Source organism: Notolepis coatsorum (genome assembly GCF_963971535.1).
Source record: "Notolepis coatsorum genome assembly, chromosome: 7".
NCBI lineage: Eukaryota > Metazoa > Chordata > Actinopteri > Aulopiformes > Paralepididae > Notolepis > Notolepis coatsorum.
In genome coordinates this window covers 86,975,018-86,994,271 of record NC_140171.1, presented here as the reverse complement: position 1 = coordinate 86,994,271, position 19,254 = coordinate 86,975,018, and the positions used below count along the sequence as shown (strand labels likewise).

The following is a 19,254-nucleotide window of genomic DNA, read 5'->3' as shown; positions in this document are numbered from 1 at the left end:
GCTTTAATAAAAGAACAAGAATACTCAATATTTGACCTCAAGTCTCTTAATAGTAGCCTAATAAACGTTGATTTCTCTCTTCGCTAACAGAAGTTCTTTGAGGCCCTGAATCCAATGGAAGACAAGGCTGAGAAGGAGTTTGCAGACTACCTGTTCAACAAGTCTTTGGAGATCGAGCCCCGTAATGTTCGTTCGTTACCTCGATTTGTAAGTTTGTAATTTTTCTGTTCCCTCTTCTCGCTTGGGGCAACACGTAGCTACCTTTTCACTGCCTGTTCTGATTCTGGGTCCTACCTTTTCACTGCCTGTTCTGATTCTGGGTCCTACCTTTTCACTGCCTGTTCTGATTCTGGGTCCTACCTTTTCACCGCCTGTTCTGATTCTGGGTCCTACCTTTTCACCACCTGTTCTGATTCTGGGTCTTACCTTTTCACCGCCTGTTCTCATTATGGGTCCTACATTCAGAAGTATCAGCCAATACTCTGGGTGTTACCATCTCAATACAGAATCAAACATTTGAAACTACTCTTTCCTAGGTATCTTGTTTTTTCCCCCTCAAATTTTTATTTTTCGGAGCCAAACCAAGCTATGTATTGTTTGTGTGTGTGTATATATATTATATATATATATATATATATATATATATGAAATTTATTAGAAGGATAAGATATGCTACCTCGTTTTCGAGGGGGTCCTCGATTTATTTTTTTGGAATATTGAACTATTGATCAAACAAAATGGCAAAATGTTAACTGATTAAACTTTAATAATGTGATTAAATTCAAAATGGATATTAATTCATTCATATTCAGGCACCTTGCTCCCGCTGCATTCTCCATTTCTGCTCTGCCTCGCTGCTTGATTGACTGCTGAGCACAGCAGGACTGGGGCTGCGTCATTTCATCCAAATTGATCAAATCATTTGGGCACAAAACGACTGCTATAATCACTACAGGAGCTATGACCACCATGGTGAATAAAAGAATGTCCGTCTTATCAATTGTGACATTTGTTCGCCAGAACCGAGTGTGTTCCATAGACAGTTTTTTTTATTGAAATCGATCGGTATGATGGCTGAAAACGGTTATCCTATAAAAAAAAACATTCCTCTCTCTCTTGGGGGGTGCAGGTCAAGAAGTACAGCTACCCTCTGAAGTCGCCAGGGGTGCGCCCGTCTTCGGTGCGGCCCGGCACCATGCGCCACCCGACGCCGCTGCAGAACGAGCCGCGCAAGATCAGCTACAGCCGCATCCCCGACAGCGAGACGGAGGGCGGAGCCACCTCGGCGCCCAACTCCCCGCGCACCCCGCTCACCCCCCCGCCCGCCTCAGCCGCCTCAAGCTCCACGGACATCGGCAGTGTCTTCGACTCGCCCCAGGGCCCCAGCAGCCCCTTTCATTCCAGTAAGTCCTCCCGAGAGACTCGCGCCCCAGCAGCCCCTTTCATTTCAGTAAGGCCCGCGCCTCCGGGCGACACTACTGCCTTACGGAGGCTGTAGTGGGCTTGGTTTTAAAGCTAGCTTGTCAGGAAGGCAAGCTATGAAGCTAATGCTCCAAAGGGAAGAACTGGCATGGCTGGGTCCCATGACCTCTGACCTCAAGATATCTGAATGACGATGGGTTCTATGGGTACCCACACGTCTCCCCATTATAGACATGCCCACTTTATTCTAATCCCATGCGGTTTTGGGCAAAAAACATGCTATTTATTGCTTGCGGTATACATTTATTTATATAACCTTTTTTCTCTTCTTTCTCTTGTGCTCCAGGGACAACTGTCAGACTAACATTTACTAACCCATTCCTAATCTTCCTGTAACTTGCATTGTCCAGTAACACACAGCCACAACGCATGAGACGTGATAAACAGTGGAGCACAAATGGATGTGAATCGAACATCAAGCCTTATGATATGATATGATATGATACAATTATTTATATTGCGCCCCTCAACCAATAGTTACATCGGCCCGGGGCGCATTATGTCACTGAGGAAAAAATTTGAAAGTATCAGTTTCGCCTGCATAGTAACAGATGAGTCCCTTAACACCTGCTTGCTTGGGCTTAGTCACTCAAGGGACCATCTTCGAGTTAGTGGTCGACTGATGTATCGGATGATATCCAATTAAAATTTGAATGCTAGAGTGAAAATTAGGGTATCGCAAGGAATCCATTGATACCAGTCGCTTCATGTTTACCTGGAAAGGGGCTATATAGGGCTCCAAAGTTCACAGATATTGAAAAATACAATATACCAAAATACCAAAGGTTAGCAATATGTTGTCAGGCTAAATTCTAGCAAACTATATGTTTATTTAGGCTAATGTTAGCAAGTGAAGACCCAGCTGTCATCAACCCGCTAAGCTAGCTAGCTAATAGGTAACATTACTGAACTTAAGCTAGCTAGCGTATAGGTAACATTACTGAACTTAAGTTGAGAATTCTCATTTGTTATTATGAAATTGTTGTATTTTATCAGATGCAAAAAAAATCATGTTATCGGCTGCACCGCTCTCTAAATATCGGTATCGGCCATTGAAAAACCCATATCGGTCGACTGCTGCTTTGAAGTCCCAGACAAGCCTTAGACTCCATAGTACAATCAGATCAACCCCTTTCCACAGTAGCATCTTTTGGACCATTTAACTGAATAGGGAATGTCTGTTTAATGAGCCTTTATTAATCACAAAGGGGTCAAATAATATTTACAAATTGTTGTTTTTACACACGTAGTAGCAGATTACCTCAGAGGGCACAATAATGACACTGCTTTTACTCCTAGGCCAAGCAGGTAGCTTTTAACATTTAGAATAATATTTGCATATACTATTTGTTGCTGCACCCCTTGCACCTTTGAAGGATCCACAGAAAGGGAAAAAGAATGTCCCTGAGCCTTACCAGTCCTCAACTCAGAGCCTTTCTCTGCTTATCCTCTCTCTCCCTCTCTCTGTCCGTCACCCCCCCCCCCCCCCCCGGTGTCTTCCTCCCTCGCTCCGCAGACTGCGACAGCGTCTTTGCCCTGGTCTCCCTGCCTCACGGCCGTTAGTATGACCCTTATTAGAGTCTTGTGTTTCCTTTGTTTTCTTCTGTCCGTAACATCTTCACCTCCCTAAAGGGCTGTTTGTTTGTTTGTTTTCTTTCCTTGTCATATTCAGATGGTATTTCAGTCTGGGTGCAGTTGTAAACCACCAGACTAGTTTTGTTGATTTTATTGATTTTATTTTTATTTAGTACATACAATTTATACAAAAGTATAAAAACAAGGGGTACAAGGATAACATGTGAAAGTCTGTCGACTTGTTTCCAACATGGTCTCAAGAAGAATACAATAAATCACAAAGAAAGAGTTAAGAAGATAAGATAGATACAACAAGTAGATAAAATAGACAACATTACAGCATGTCATGTTCCTATTCTTCAAGAGTGGTGGCCAAGCACCCACTGCAACCTATTGTTGCAGATGTCGCTTCACACCCCTCTTGAAGATAGCAATAGTGGGGGAGTTTTGGATGGCCCTGGGCAGAGAGTTCCACAGCCGGCAGGCTGTAGACAGAAAGCCATTCTGTGAATAGGAACCCTTTCTAGGCTCATAAACTGAGAGTTGTCCAGACCGTAACTGTCGTCCATGGACCTGGCCACGCAGGACAATGCGAGAGCATAAATATCTGGGGGCAGATCCATTTAACATTTTATACATATGTCCCAGTTTCAGAAAGGAGACCCTCTGCTCCACAGGGAGCCATCCCACCTCATTGAAGTGACATGGCTCAATATGAGTTCGAGGTGGCAGATTTAGGACCAATCGTATGGTCTTATTTTGGCTGGTTTGTAGCCTGTTTACACTTTCCACTGTAACACCACTATACCAGTACGTACATGCATAATCATATTGGCTGAGGATCATGCAGTTGGCAAGCAATTTCATAGTTTCCAGTGATAAGAACCTCTTTTTTCTGTGCAAAAATTTCACCCTTGTGTTAACTTTTTTGATCACCTTCAGGGACATTGTTTTCCCTGAGAGTGTTTGGTCGAGGTCTGCACCTAGGTATTTAACACAGTCTCTAGACTCGACACTGAAGCCATTACAGCTGATCTCAAGTCGGGAACATTCCTTTAATTTATGTTTTGAGCTGAATAGAATTGACTCAGTTTTTCCAAGGTGAATCGATAATCTGTTGTCAACTAACCATTTGTGAAGGCTTTCCAGCTCCCTACTGAGACCGGCTTGAATTTCTGCTGTGTCGTCGTCAGCATACAGTAGGAGTCTGCAGGATACTGCTGACACCTTGTCATTAACATATAGTGAGAAGAGCAATGGAGCAAGGATGCTGCCTTGCGGCACCCCACATGTTATTTCATTATATGAAGATGCGACACCATTTATGTTCACAACCTGGGTCCTCCCAGTCAAGTACGACCTGAACCATCTCACCGACCCATCGTCCATCCCACAGGCTTTGAGCTTCTCAAGCAGGATCTGATGGTCAACAGTATCAAACGCTTTCTGCAGGTCAATCAGAACCATGCCAGTTCGTTTGCCACAGTCCATCTGGGTTCGAATATGGTCAGTGAGATCAATCAGGCAAGCATCCGTAGAATACCCAGGGCGAAAGCCAGACTGGAATTGATAAAGGAGATCTGTCTGTTTTAAAGGGGCTATGTACTATAAATGTCATTTTTCAGTCTCTAGCATTGTATTATAGTAATAGGAGTTTGTATCAATGTGTTTTAGTGTCTAAATACCATATTGGCGGATTGCTCTGTTTCAGCTCAGCCCCTTTCCTCCTCCAGTAAATCAGGCCATTTTGATTTGAACGGCCGATATACGTCATACGGCCGCTGGGTGATGCGATTGGCTCTGTGGTTGGAGCTAATGCCCGCCCCCATTCTACCTAGACTAGACAGCGAGTGGAGGAAGCCACTTCCTCAGCTGCGAGGCGGAGTGGGGCCCGTGCGCTCTGGAGGGAGAGAAAGGAAGAGAGAGGGAGAGAGAGGGGGCACTTGGGGGGGGTACCTGCCGGCCGCGCGTCACCGAGAGCCGAGAGGGAGAGAAAGGAAGAGAGAGGGAGGGATGGAGAGAGGGGGCCTTGTCACTAACAGCCTTTTTTTTTTTCTCTCTCTCTCTCTCTTTCTCTCTCGCTCCCACCCCCTCCCTCTCTCTCTCTCTCTCTCTGCCGCGCGCGGACTCATCACCGAGAGGGAGAGAAAGGAAGAGAGAGGGAGAGAGATGGAGAGAGAGGGGGCACTTGGGGGGGGGGGGGGGGGTACCTGCCGGCCGCGCGTCACAGAGAGCCGAGAGGGAGAGAAAGGAAGAGAGAGGGAGGGAGGGAGAGAGGGGGCCTTGTCATTAACGGCCTTTTTTTTCTCTCTCTCTCTCTCTCTCTCTCTTCCCCCCCCCCTCCCTCCCTCCCTCTACCAGTGTGGACTGACTGTCACTCAAAGTGCTTATGGGCGGAGCCAGGCCATAACAGCCTGATTTATTGAGGCTGAAAAATTATGGTTTTGAGTACTTGATTAGAAATATAAAACAATGCATTTTTTTGAAAAAAAACCTTACAAATGTCTTCAATAGACTAACAGGAATTGTGTAAAGTTGCCCAAATAGTGCTAGGAATAGCAGTACATAGCCCCTTTAAGAAAATCTGATATTTGATTAAATATGACTTTCTCAAGAACTTTGAAGATGACGCTGAGAATAGAAACTGGACGATAGTTTCCCTCATTTGTCCTATCTTCTTTTTTGTGCAGTGGAACCACTCTGGCACATTTTAAGTCGTCTGGTACGATACCCTGTTTCAGTGATAGGTTGATGATATATGTTAGATGTTCACTAATCTGGTTTGCTCCGTCTTTGATAAACCTCACTGGTAAGCCGTCTATTCCAGTAGCTTTGTCCTTGCCTAGGGTATTGATCGTTTTTTCTACCAGAGCCATGTCCACTGGTTGTAATTTGAAGGAATCCTGTGCAACCTTATCTGAATAATAATTAAATACGACTACTACCAAACTGTCCAGTGGGTTCGGGTAACTTCTTCACAAGTGTTGATGCCACTGTAGTGAAAAAATCATTGAATTTTTGGGCCACCCTTGCACTGTCAAAGCAAATTTCATTATCAATATCCAACCCAATCTTTGAAGAAGCTGAACAATTGTTTCTAATGGGAGCCCCCAGATTTTTTAGAGTTTGCCAAAGTTCTTTGGGGGAGTTTTTCACTTCTTGGGAATTTTGTTTTGTAGTATTCTGTTTTGGCCTTTTTTACCAGGCAGCCTGGTTACTCTATTTCGCATGTGTCGATACTCATTGAATAGAGCGCTATTGCCGCATTTTCTAAATGTTGCCAGAATTTTGTCTCTTAACCGAATTTGTTCTAAGATGTCTGAATCCATCCAGGGTTTGGAACGTTGTTTGACTCTGACAAGCCTGATGGGGCATACTTTGTCTAAAACCGATCGAAATATTTCTTTAAAAATGATCCAAGCTTCCTGAGCTTTGTCGCACTCTGTAACCTGACCAGTCTTCAGACTGCAATAGTTGTTGGACATTTTCCAGGTTGTACTTTTTCATTGACCTGATCCTAACCGTGCTGTGTTTGCCTATCTGGCTGTGACAGATCTTTCTTGTGCAGTATGTGACAAAATGGTCACTGATTCCTAAAGGTAGCACCCCAGATTGACATATTTTTTCTTTGTCAGATGACAAGATCAGGTCAATGATAGATCTGCTAGTCTTAGTAATTCTGGTAAAATCATAAATCAATTGTGTAAAATCAAAAACTGAGCGAAAATTCATAAAATCTGCAAGTAGACCATTGTTTAAATGACTAGTTGGATGGACATTACAGTTAAAATCACCAGTGACAATAACCTCTTGATCTAGAAAACGGTCTGCATTTGCACAGGACTTCTCGAGAAGATGAAACAAATTTGACCATTTCGGGGGTCGATAGCAACAACCGACCAGAATAGGTTGTGATTTTGGTAACAGTATATCAATCCAGACTGTTTCTAAGTCATCTCTATGTAAATCATGCCTGGGGTTGAATGCAAGATCGGCACGTATGTAGAGGCAGACCCCACCTCCTTCCTTCCTCCTTCATGTCCGTCGTATATATCCACCCACAGGCAAATACTGGCAAAGCGCTGGTGGAATTACACGACCACCTCAACAAACAACAGATCAAGCATCCGGAAGCCGCGATGATAGTGGCTGGTGACTTCAACCAGGCGAATCTGAAAAAAGTGATGCCGTCCTTTTTTCAGCACATCGCCTGCTCCACAAGAGGGGGAAACACACTCGACCACTGTTACACCCCGTTCAGAGCCGGCTACAAGGCTGTAGCGGCTCCGCCACTGATGGGTGCTGCAAGCGCGAGCGATCACAACTCCATTTTTTTAATCCCTGCATACAAACAAAGATCGCGTGACGCCGTCGTGTCACGTGAGACAAAAAAGTGGTCTGACGAATCAGAGGCCACGCTCCGGGATGCGTTCACAGACACGGACTGGGACATGTTTGACGTCAGCGAGTACGCTGATACCGTTGTGAGTTACATAACAACAGTAGCTGACGGTATTGTCCTCAAAAAAAAGGCGCGGGTTTTCCCAAACCAGAAACCTTGGGTGGACAGCACTATTAGAGCAGCCCTGAACTCTCGCACCACGGCTTATAACCTGGGCAGAGAGTCAGGAAATATGGAAGAGTACAAGGCTTCAGTCTACACTCTGCGCAAGGCTGTTAAACTTGCTAAGAGGACATATGCTGAGAAACTGGAGACACAAATGGCACAAAACGACACAAGAGGTACAATTGGTGATACCCAGTTTTTTTTAGCAGTCCTTCCAAGCACATAGTGTGTTAAAGACAGTGAAGCAATTACCTATGTTTCTTATCTTTTTAAATTGTTTTATAAATATGAGAGAGTCCAATGGTAACGGGTCAACAAATTTAGCTTCTAACTGAAACCACTGTGAGTCCCGTCTTCCCAACGACCATGACAGTACATTTCTTAATTGGGCTGACCAAAAATAATGTTGGAGGTTGGGGAGACCGAGACCTCCCATGGATTCTGGTTTCATAAGTGTCAATAACTTTATCCTAGGCATTTTGTTGCACCAAATAAATTTTGAGATGGGTCTATTCATAGATTTGAAAAATTCTGTAGATAAGTAACATGGTAACATTTGAAAAAGGAAATTTAGTCTTGGAAGGACGTTCATTCTTATTACATTTATTCTTCCCAGCAGAGATAATGGGAGCGTGGACCATTTACACAAATCAGTTTTTATCTTTTCTATAAGAGGACAATAGTTTTCCCTGTACAAGTTCTCTAGTTGCGGTGTAATGTTTATTCCCAAATATTTAAACCCTTCTGGAGACCAATTAAAAGGATATGTTTTATACATCGTTTCAGTTGGGGTCATATGCAGGAGACAAGCATTTGATTTATTAAAGTTTAACTTATATCCAGAGTATTTTCCAAATTGTTCTATTTCGTTATATAAGTGTGATAAGGACTGTTCTGGGTCTTTTATGTATAAAATAATGTCATCTGCGTATAAGGATATTTTATGTTCCTCCTTATTCATTTTCAGTCCTTTAATGTGAATATTGTCTCGTACACATGACGCCAGCAATTCAATCACCATCGCGAAGAGTGAACTCGACAGTGGGCATCCTTGTCTTGTCCCTCTCGTTAGTGTAAACAAATCAGAGGAAGCTCCATTGGTAATGACAGCTGCTTTAGGATTTTTATAGATTGCTTTAATCCAAGCGATAAAGTTTGGTCCCATATTAAGCTTGTCAAGTATAGAAAAAAGAAAGTTCCATTCAACCCTATCGAAGGCCTTCTCTGCGTCCAGTGATAGGAGCAGAGAAGGGCTCCGACTGGTGTCCAAATGGTTTATTACATTTAAAAGTCTCCTTATATTGTCAGCAGAATATCTCCCTTTTATGAAACCTGATTGGTCTGGATTAATCAATTTAGGCAAAATATCTTCTAGTCTTTTTGCTAATAATTTGGTTATAATCTTGTAATCGTGATCTAAAAGACTAATAGGTCTATATGATGAACAATTTAAAGGATCTTTGCCACTTTTGTGCAATACTGTGATATGTGCTAAGTTCATTGATTGAGGGAGTATTCTATTGTGACAGAAATTATACATCATTGCCATAAAAATGGGATGAAGTTCAGTCCAAAATTCTTTATAAAATTCAGCAGAAAAACCATCTGGTCCTGGGCTTTTATTTATGGGCATTACCTTAATTGTGGCCAGAACCTCTTCTTTTGTAAATGATGAGTTAAGGTATTGCTGGTCTAATTCAGACAATTTTGACAATTTCTTATTTTGTAAGTACTGGTCCAGTTGTTCTTGTGAATGAGAACTTTGAGATTTGTAAAGTATATTGTAGAATTCAAAGAAAGCTTGATTAATCTCTTTAGGTTGATATGTTATATTATCATTGAGATTAATTGCTTTAATAGTTCTTTCAGTTTGTTCTTTCTTTAATTGATGGGCCAGTAATTTACTTGGTTTATTGCCAAATTCGTAATGCTTTTGTCTAACGTAATTCATTTTTGTAATTTCGTTTGAAATATTAAGGTTTAGTTTGGCCCTGGCCACAATTAGTTGTCTCCAATTGTCCTCTGTAGACGCTGTCTTATGAAGTGCTTCACATCTTATTACTTCTCTCTCAAGTTCTTGTGCTTGTGCTCTTTTTACTCGCTTTTTAAATGAACCATATGAAATTATTAGTCCTCTTAAAGTGGCTTTTGCAGCCTCCCAGATAATGTTAGGGTCAATGAGGGGGTCATTATTTTCCTTTATGTAGTTTGTAATCCATGTTCGCGTTTTTACTTTAAATTCTTCATCTTGGAGTAATGAATTATCAAATTTCCATTTCCAACTGGGTATCACCAATTGTACCTCCATATACTCTCCTATCTATCACAATCCTGATCTAGATAAACATCTAAGATCAATTAATATACTTAAATGGGCTCAGTTGGGGATAAGTCAATTCAAAGACCTGTTTCATACAAATATGCAGTTAAAATCATTTATGGATTTAAGAACCGAATATGCCATCCCAAATACTGATTTCTTTAAATATTTACAAATGAGAAACATTATACACATACTGAGAAGAGAAAATAAACTAAGACTAGAATTACATGAAATAGAAGAAATACTAATGTCATCGACCACAATTAAAGGTAAAATTAGTGAATTTTATGACATCTTCTCCAAAGAATGTCACTCATCTTTTTTGCCTTTGTTGAGGATCTGGGAGACAGACCTAACCATGAAATTTGCAGAAAATACATGGCTAAATATTTGTGATAGAATACACTTTCCATTTACAAGTAACAAAATCAAAGAAGCAAATTTTAAATTTATCCATAAATTGTATTTAACTCCAATAAAAATGCATAAAATGTCTAGAGATAATTCAATAAACTGTCCTAGATGTAAAACTAACGAAGGAACATTTCTACACATGTTTTGGCACTGTGATAAACTAAAACGATTCTGGAATTGTATTCATTTATTTACAAAATCTGTATTAGAAACGGAATTTGACTTGTCCCCATGTGCCTATTTACTTAATGAATTACCAGAGATCCAGATGGATCCAAAAAAATATAGACTGCTGATTGTTATAACATACTTTGCCAAGAAATGTATTCTCCTGTTTTGGAAAAATTACTCTTCGCCCACTTTTGAGATGTTTCAAGATCAGATATCCCAGCTTCTTCCATTGGAGAGATTGACCTTGGAGGAGCGCGGCCGGGGGTGGATGTTCCGGGACCTTTGGTCTCCGCTGTTTTCTCGATTGAGCAGAGGGGCTGTTGATTGATACGGCTAGTGGCGGTATGTGAATATATCCGCATGCTGTCGCTGGCCGTGTCGATTGGTGGTTTTGCTGTTTGGTTGGGGGAGGGGTGGGGGCCGGGGGTCTTGGGATGTCTATCCCCGGTTGTGTATTTTTTGGAGGTGGGTTTCCCTAGTGGAAGAAGTTGTACAACAGACGCGTAAGAGGCCTGTCTGTTGTATAACAATGATGTTGTTGTTGTCATTGTTGTTATTATTTATTATTGTTTATTTAAAAATACGTATGAGAAAAAATGAACAGTGTAAACAATATCATTAACTCTGAATATAAAAATATGAGAAAAGCAAACAAGACGCGGTCTCGGACTGGTGGGGGCCCCTGATTCGAGGTCTTGGTGAGTCAGAGTGTTAAAGAGGCATGATGCTCTGGCTCGCTGGGGCGCCGGATTTGGGGTCCTCACGGGGTAGGGACCTTGGTTGTCGATACTGGAGATGACGGGTGCTCAAGTAATCTCGCCTTATGGTACATACATGTGGGTATATGCATGTATATATGTATATATATGTGTGTGTGTATGTATATGTATGTATATATATATATTCTTATTAATTTATATATTTAATTTATACATGACTATTTTTTTTTTTTCATTATTCTGATTTAACTGATAGTCTTGTCATTGTCGTTATTATTATTATTATTATTATTATTATTATTATTATTATTATTATTATTATTATTATTATTATTATTATTATTATTATTATTATTATTATTATTATTATTATTATTATTATTACTGTTATTGTCCTGTGATGTCTTGTTTATTAGTATTGTTATTGTATTGTATTGTCTTGTTTCATGTTGAAAAGGGAAAATAAAGAAAAAATGTTAAAAAAAAAAAAAAAAAACGACACAAGAGGCTTGTGGAGGGGACTGAAGACAATAACTGACTACAAAGTCAGCGCCCCCTCAATGGGGAGCGACGCCGCCTCTCTCGCGGACAAACTCAACTCCTTCTACGCTCGGTTCGGTGTAGACAGTGTCGCCGCTAGCCCTCTGGCTAGTGACGTCACTGGCGCACCGGCTGTTGTGGAGGGGGGGGGGGCAACCGCGGGGGGCGGGGGCGCTCTCTCGTTGTCGGAACACAGTGTGAGAAGAGCATTTATGCAGGTGAACACCAGGAAGGCTGCTGGCCCAGATGGTATAACAGGACGCATACTTAAGTCCTGTGCAAACCAGCTTGCCCCGGTGTTCACCGCCATATTTAATCAATCCCTGGCGGAGTCCGTGGTCCCTGCCTGCTTCAAGATGTCTACCATCATCCCTGTACCGAAGAAACCCTCCCCAACATGTCCAAATGACTACAGACCGGTGGCACTCACCTCTGTGGTCATGAAATGTTTCGAGAGGCTGGTCAAGGACCACATTTGTGCCTCCCTCCCCAGTGATATGGACCCTATGCAATTTGCATACAGGACAAACAGGTCCACTGACGACGCGGTATCCCAGGTACTGCACAGCACTCTCTCCCACCTTGACCGTCAGAAGGGGGGCTATGTGAGACTGTTGTTCATTGACTACAGCTCAGCGTTCAACACCATAGTCCCCACCAGACTGGTGGACAAGCTGATCGAGCTAGGTCTGAGCTCCGCCCTGAGCGCCTGGGTACTGGACTTTCTGAGTGAAAGACCCCAGGCAATCAGGGTGGGGGGTCAGACCTCCAACACCATCACCCTGAGCATCGGGTCCCCCCAGGGCTGTGTTCTAAGCCCCCTGCTGTACTCACTCTACACACACGATTGTGTGGCCAAGTTCAGCTCCAACTCCATAGTGAAGTTCGCAGACGACACGGTGGTGGTGGGGCTGATCTCGGACAACGACGAGAAGGCCTACCGGGAGGAGGTTGAGGTACTGGAACGTTGGTGCCAGGACAACAGCCTGCTCCTGAACATTGGTAAAACCAAGGAGCTGATCGTGGATTATAGGAGAGGACAGCAGGAGACACACACACCACTGATGATTAACGGGTCTACCGTGGACAGGGTGAGCAGCTTCAAGTACCTGAGGGTCCAAATCTCAGAGGATCTGACATGGTCAACACACATAGACACAGTAGTAAAGAAAGCGAAGCAGCGCCTCTACCACCTGAGACAGTTAAGGAAGTTCAGAGTATCGGGGAAGATACTCCAGTCCTTCTACTCAGGAGCTGTAGAGAGCATCTTGACCGGAAACATCACTGCCTGGTATGGAAACCGCACGGCACAGGACAAGAAGGCCCTACAGAGAGTGGTGCGCTCAGCCGAGCGTACCACGGGTATTGCGCTACCTACCCTGCAGGTTCTATACAACAAGAGGTGCAAATCCAGAGCCTGCAGAATAATGAAAGACCCCCACCACCCCAATAACAGCCTGTTCCAGCTGCTGAGGTCAGGCAGACGCCTGCGAACCCCAGCTACTAGGACGGATTGCAATCACAGATGCCTTTGTTTTCATTGCTAGTATTTGCACTTCAGGTAGTTTTGGTATCAGGCTGTGTGCATTCAGATGAATGATATGCAAACCCTTTTTGTTAAAGTGTTCAAAAGGATCATTTTGGGTTGTTGAGGATGGTGAGACCTGGCCTGGACTTGTAGGTCTATTGGAGGCTGAACAGTCCTCTGTGAACAGATTATCCTTAAAAAATTAATCACTGAACATGGGTAGTGTACACAGATTGCAAAACCACTTAAGATCTGATTTAGCTAAGTGGTTGTATTCTTTCACAGACATATCGATACATTTTGGGTGATACCAGTTATTGCAGTCATTACAGCATATACCTCTTTGTTTTGTTTGGATGTGCTTGTAACATGACCCACAAGTATCAATTGAAGGACCAGGGTTTGTTTGGATATCCCCACTTAAAACTAGGATCACAAACAGGCATTGCTGAACTGGATCAATGGAGTATTTGCTTAGTTTAACTTTTCGACCTGTAGGAAAGCATCTAGAACGTATACTGTCAAGGTATAACAGAGTAAGCATTCTCCTGGTTACAATGGGCTGATAGTTTAACTGATAGTTTAGCACAGATTATTCAGTTTGCCATGTTTTTTCCTCCAGTTGGCTTGGATTACTGTGGTTTTCTGGAGTAAATGACATTCTACCTAATAGGACTAGAATCACAGTGATCAAACGCTTAGGGCCTAGTACAGCCATTTTGGTAGTGAGAGTACACTTTTATAGCAGCAAATATGCAAAGAGGTCCCTTGTAGCAGGCAAAACACTATTTACAAATTACCAACAAAGATGAAGGAAAAGTAGAGTGTATAGCCTGGAGCTGGCCTGGTGGTGGTAACTGGTAGCCTGGGGCTGGCCTGGTGGCTGGTAGCTGGTAGGCTGGGGCTGGCCTGGTGGTGATGGCTGGTAGCAGCTAAGCTACAGTACTGCTGGCCTGGTGCAGCCCGGTTGGCTTGCGCTGCTGCAGGGCCTGGCCTGGTGGTGACTGACTGCTGCTGGAACCTGGGCTTGGCCTGGTGGTAGCTGGCTGCTCCTGGGCCTGGCCTGGTGGTGACTGGCTGCTGCTGGAACCTGGGCCTGGCCTGGTGGTAGCTGGCTGCTCCTGGGCCTGGCCTGGTGGTGACTGGCTGCTGCTGGAGCCTGGGCCTGGCCTGGTGGTAGCTGGCTGCTCCTGGGCCTGGCCTGGTGGTGGCTGGCTGCTGCTGGAGCCTGGGCCTGGCCTGGTGGTAGCTGGCTGCTCCTGGGCCTGGCCTGGTGGTGACTGGCTGCTGCTGGAGCCTGGGCCTGGCCTGGTGGTAGCTGGCTGCTCCTGGGCCTGGCGGTGGCTGGCTGCTGCTGGAGCCTGGGCCTGGCCTGGTGGTAGCTGGCTGCTCCTGGGCCTGGCCTGGTGGTGACTGGCTGCTGCTGGAGCCTGGGCCTGGTGGTAGCTGGCAGCTCCTGGGCCTGGCCTGGCCTGGTGGTGACTGGCTGCTGCTGGATCCTGGGCCTGGTGGTAGCTGGCTGCTCCTGGGCCTGGCCTGGTGGTGACTGGCTGCTGCTGGAGCCTGGGCCTGGCCTGGTGGTAGCTGGCTGCTCCTGGCCTGGCCTGGTGTTAACTGGCTGCTCCTAGCAGGTTTGTTTGTTATCCAAGCAGATTTCCAGACTAAATCCGGCCAGTATATAAATGAAGGCAATATCAAGCAAGCTTTAGCAATAAAACCCATACAAATCTATAAAAAACACATTTAAAAGACTAAAATCTCATAAACGCGCAGCCTAAAAACATGGAGCTGCCATCTTGGAAATGTTGGGTCCAAGTCATTCTTGCCTTGAGGCAGAAATGAAGTTATCTGAAGCGGCCAATGTATCTTAAAATGTGTCTTAAACACCACATGAACTGAAGAAAGTCTCCACATCTGACCGTACCATGCTGACATGCGTTATTTTTTTCCGTAGCCGCATTTTGCGGAGACACTCTCTGATTGGCCACTGACTGACGCTCTCTGATTGGCCACTGACATGTGCGCCCAATCGCGTGACGAGCTGTGTCTTTGCCCATTTCCGGGTCTAACAGCCTGCAAACTACCTAACGCCTAGTTTATCACTGGTTAACTCTTTCGAAGTTGGTTAAGGTTAGAGTTTGGAATCAGGGCTGGTGTTCTATCGCCCTGCTCTAAGACAAACTCTAACCTTAACCAACTTCGAAAGAGTGCCTAAGCTTAACCGGTGATAGAAACAGGCGTCGCACGATTGGGCGCACATGTCACATGAAGTGGCCAATCAGAGAGCGTCTCCGCAAAATGCGGCTACGGAAAAAAATAACGCTGCTGACATCTGAGGCTGATTACTCTTCTTCCTTTGTATACACCGTATTAAAGCATTTTAGTCGACAGTGGCTCAGGGAGTAGAGCGTCGTCTGGTAATCTGAAGGTTCCAGATTTGATTCCGGCTCCTCTGTCAGTGTCTTTGAGCAAGACACTTAAGTGGTCTGCACACGGCGGGCGACCGACGTCGCCTGGCGATGCGATCGCCTGTTGCTCAAAGACAATCGCTTGCCCCTCCACACCAGGGGCGACCGTCGCTCTGTCTAGCTGGGGGTGTGGTTATTTGCTTCCCCCACACTGTAGCACCCACTCCCCACACTTTATATTTATTGATAAAGGATTGCACTACAACTCGTACACCTTACTGTAAATTGTACCTAAATTGTACCTCATCCCATTTCTGCTTTGCACTATATAGTATTGTATATTAGTACACTGCATAGTATTGTATATTATATGGTAACTCAGTTACGTCTATTCTGCATCGAACATTGTACATATGTCTATACTGAACACTGTGACCTCATTTTCTACTTCTAATTTACATGCTATACTATGTTATTTGATACTTATCTTGTCTAGCACAGTCTCTGGAGCGTAACAGTAAGAAGCATTTTGTATAAAAGTATTCTGTACTTCTGTATGACAACTATTAAAGAAACTTGAAACTTGAACTTGACATGAGTTACCAGAGAGAGAACCAGACCATGAGTTACCACAGAACCAGACCATGAGTTATCAGAGAGAACCAGACCATGAGTTATCCGAGAGAGAACCAGACCATGAGTTACCAGAGAGAGAACCAGACCATGAGTTACCAGAGAGAGAACCAGACCATGAGTTACCAGAGAGAGAACCAGACCATGAGTTACCAGAGAGAGAACCAGACCATGAGTTATCCGAGAGAGAACCAGACCATGAGTTACCGGAGAGAGAACCAGACCATGAGTTACCAGAGAGAGAACCAGACCATGAGTTACCAGAGAGAGAACCAGACCATGAGTTACCAGAGAGAGAACCAGACCATGAGTTACCAGAGAGAGAACCAGACCATGAGTTACCAGAGAGAGAACCAGACCATGAGTTATCCGAGAGAGAACCAGACCATGAGTTACCAGAGAGAGAACCAGACCATGAGTTACCAGAGAGAGAACCAGACCATGAGTTACCAGAGAGAGAACCAGACCATGAGTTACCAGAGAGAGAACCAGACCATGAGTTATCAGAGAGAGAACCAGACCATGAGTTACCAGAGAACCAGACCATGAGTTACCAGAGAACCAGACCATGAGTTACCAGAGAACCAGTTATTTGACTACCCAAGCTGAAGAACCATCTGAATGTCACAGGGAAACAAAAACAATCATTTTCCTTCAACACCCCCTTTAACACTTTGAGCGCCACGCCGGGTTTTCCTTTTTACCCGCTGAATGCCACCATCGGCGCCAATGTTAACGTTAATATCGCCTAATCTATGTTTTAAATTATGGCTATGTGTCTAATCTTCCCATCGCATTATCAAAGACTATTTTCCAGTCAGTGCTGTCAAGGCAGATTGTTTTTTTATCGCGTCATTTCCGTTTCAGAGCATTTAGAAAAGCACCCGTTTTCAGATAAAAAAACAGCCTATTCTGGAGCATTCTATGAAAATCGTCTTTTACTGGAATATTCCACAACGTTGATATTCGTCTGCCTTTTTATGAATAGTTTTCAAATAAACGCTAGATGATCAATATTATACGTGCACGCAAGCACATTCGGGCCGCGCACGGATAATCGCCCCGTTGATTTCCTCTCGGACTTTTACAGTGAAACCGAAAGAGGACATTTCACAAAACAGCTTATAACTTCATCAAAATTAGTCTGATTATCCTAACACTGATAACATAGAGTCCTTACCTGACATCAGATGGTATCCAACTGGTATATTCCAATTCCTGATCACCGTTCGAAAAAATCGATAAGTGTATGGATCCAACGCGATACAGTAGAACTCCATGATCCGCGGGGCTCAGAGGATCCAGAATGAACTCTGATAACCCCGGCTGCATCAGTGGACTGGAAAATGTGGAGTACTGGATTTTTTTCCCCATCCATTTTCATTGAGTCCATTCCAAAATCCCTTATGTCATCTGGGAGACGACAGGGGGCGCTTTTTTCCACAATGATCGCCGGCGCCGCTCGGCTATACTCGGGTAGGCTCGGGTGATGCAATATGATTTCAGATCGCTAAAAAAAAAAAAAAAAAAAAATCCGAGAAATCTCGTGAGTGGCTTTCAACCACCTATTAATAAACCCGAGTATTCTCGTGTGTGGCACGGAAAGTGTTAATATAGTCTTCCCACCCACATTACATTCACTCACATCCTCATTTGTAACCTCATCATGTAACTTCAACCTCATCACCTGATCTCAACCTCATCATGTAACTTCAGCCTCATCACATGATCTCAACCTCATCATGTAACTTCAGCCTCATCACATGATCTCAACCTCATCATGTAACTTCAGCCTCATCACATGATCTCAACCTCATCATGTAACTTCAGCCTCATCACATGATCTCAACCTCATAATGTAACTTCAGCCTCATCACATGATCTCAACCTCATCATGTAACTTCAGCCTCATCACATGATCTCAACCTCATAATGTAACTTCAGCCTCATCACATGATCTCAACCTCATCATGTAACTTCAGCCTCATCACATGATCTCAACCTCATGTACAGTAACTTCAGCCTCATCACATGATCTCAACCTCATCATGTAACTTTAGCCTCATCACATGATCTCAACCTCATGTACAGTAACTTCAGCCTCATCACATGATCTCAACCTCAGCATGTAACTTCAGCCTCATTGCCATGCATTCACTCAGTCCTTGTTGCCTTGCATGTGCCAGCCTTCCGCTCTTCATCTTTCTGCCACCGCTCAACATGGTGGGCCACTGCCACTGCAACAGTTTCTCATCATGTTAACAGAGTCTATAACTTTGGCAAAAGCAGCACAAGTCACACAACGGTTTGACTGAGATGGCTTAGGCAAAGGTTTGATTGATTGATTGATTTTAATTTAGTACATACAATTTATACAGAAGTATAAAAAACAAGGGGTACAAGGATAACATGTGAAAGTCTGTCGACTTGTTTCCAACATGGTCCCAAGAAGAATACAATAAATCACAAAGAGAGAGTTAAGAAGATAAGATAGATAATACAAGTAGATAAAATAGACAACACAATTTTCTGAAAGAGCCTTATTACATCATGTTCCTGTTCTTCAAGAGTGGTGGCCAAGCACCCACTGCAACCTATTGTTGCAGATGTCGCTTCACAGTCACACCCAGGGAACAAAATTTACTTTTTGACTTACCAGCCGTTTGGCTGGTAGATTTTAAAAACTACCAGCCAGGCAGATTTTTTACCAGCCAAAAATTAAAATTGCTTTTTAGTATATCGCCATGTGTTATTATTACTATATAATACTCTCATATGCTATTTTCAATTAATATCATAAACAACATAAGGAATATTAGCATAATTTTGAGTGGACTGAAGGAATGAGTCAGCGTTAATAGTTTTAAATGCAAATAATTTATTGAAACATAGAA

At 43.6% G+C, this 19,254-nt stretch overlaps 1 protein-coding gene across 1 annotated transcript in view; it reads left to right on the top strand.

Moving 5' to 3' along the window:
- Positions 1-19,254, top strand: part of sos1 (son of sevenless homolog 1) — a 249,486-nt gene that overhangs the window by 216,421 nt on the left and 13,811 nt on the right. Inside the window, exons 19-20 of the mRNA XM_084319043.1 lie at positions 91-207; positions 1,130-1,403. Of these exons, the coding sequence (XP_084175169.1) occupies positions 91-207; positions 1,130-1,403 (391 nt within the window). The remainder of the gene's footprint in view (positions 1-90; positions 208-1,129; positions 1,404-19,254) is intronic.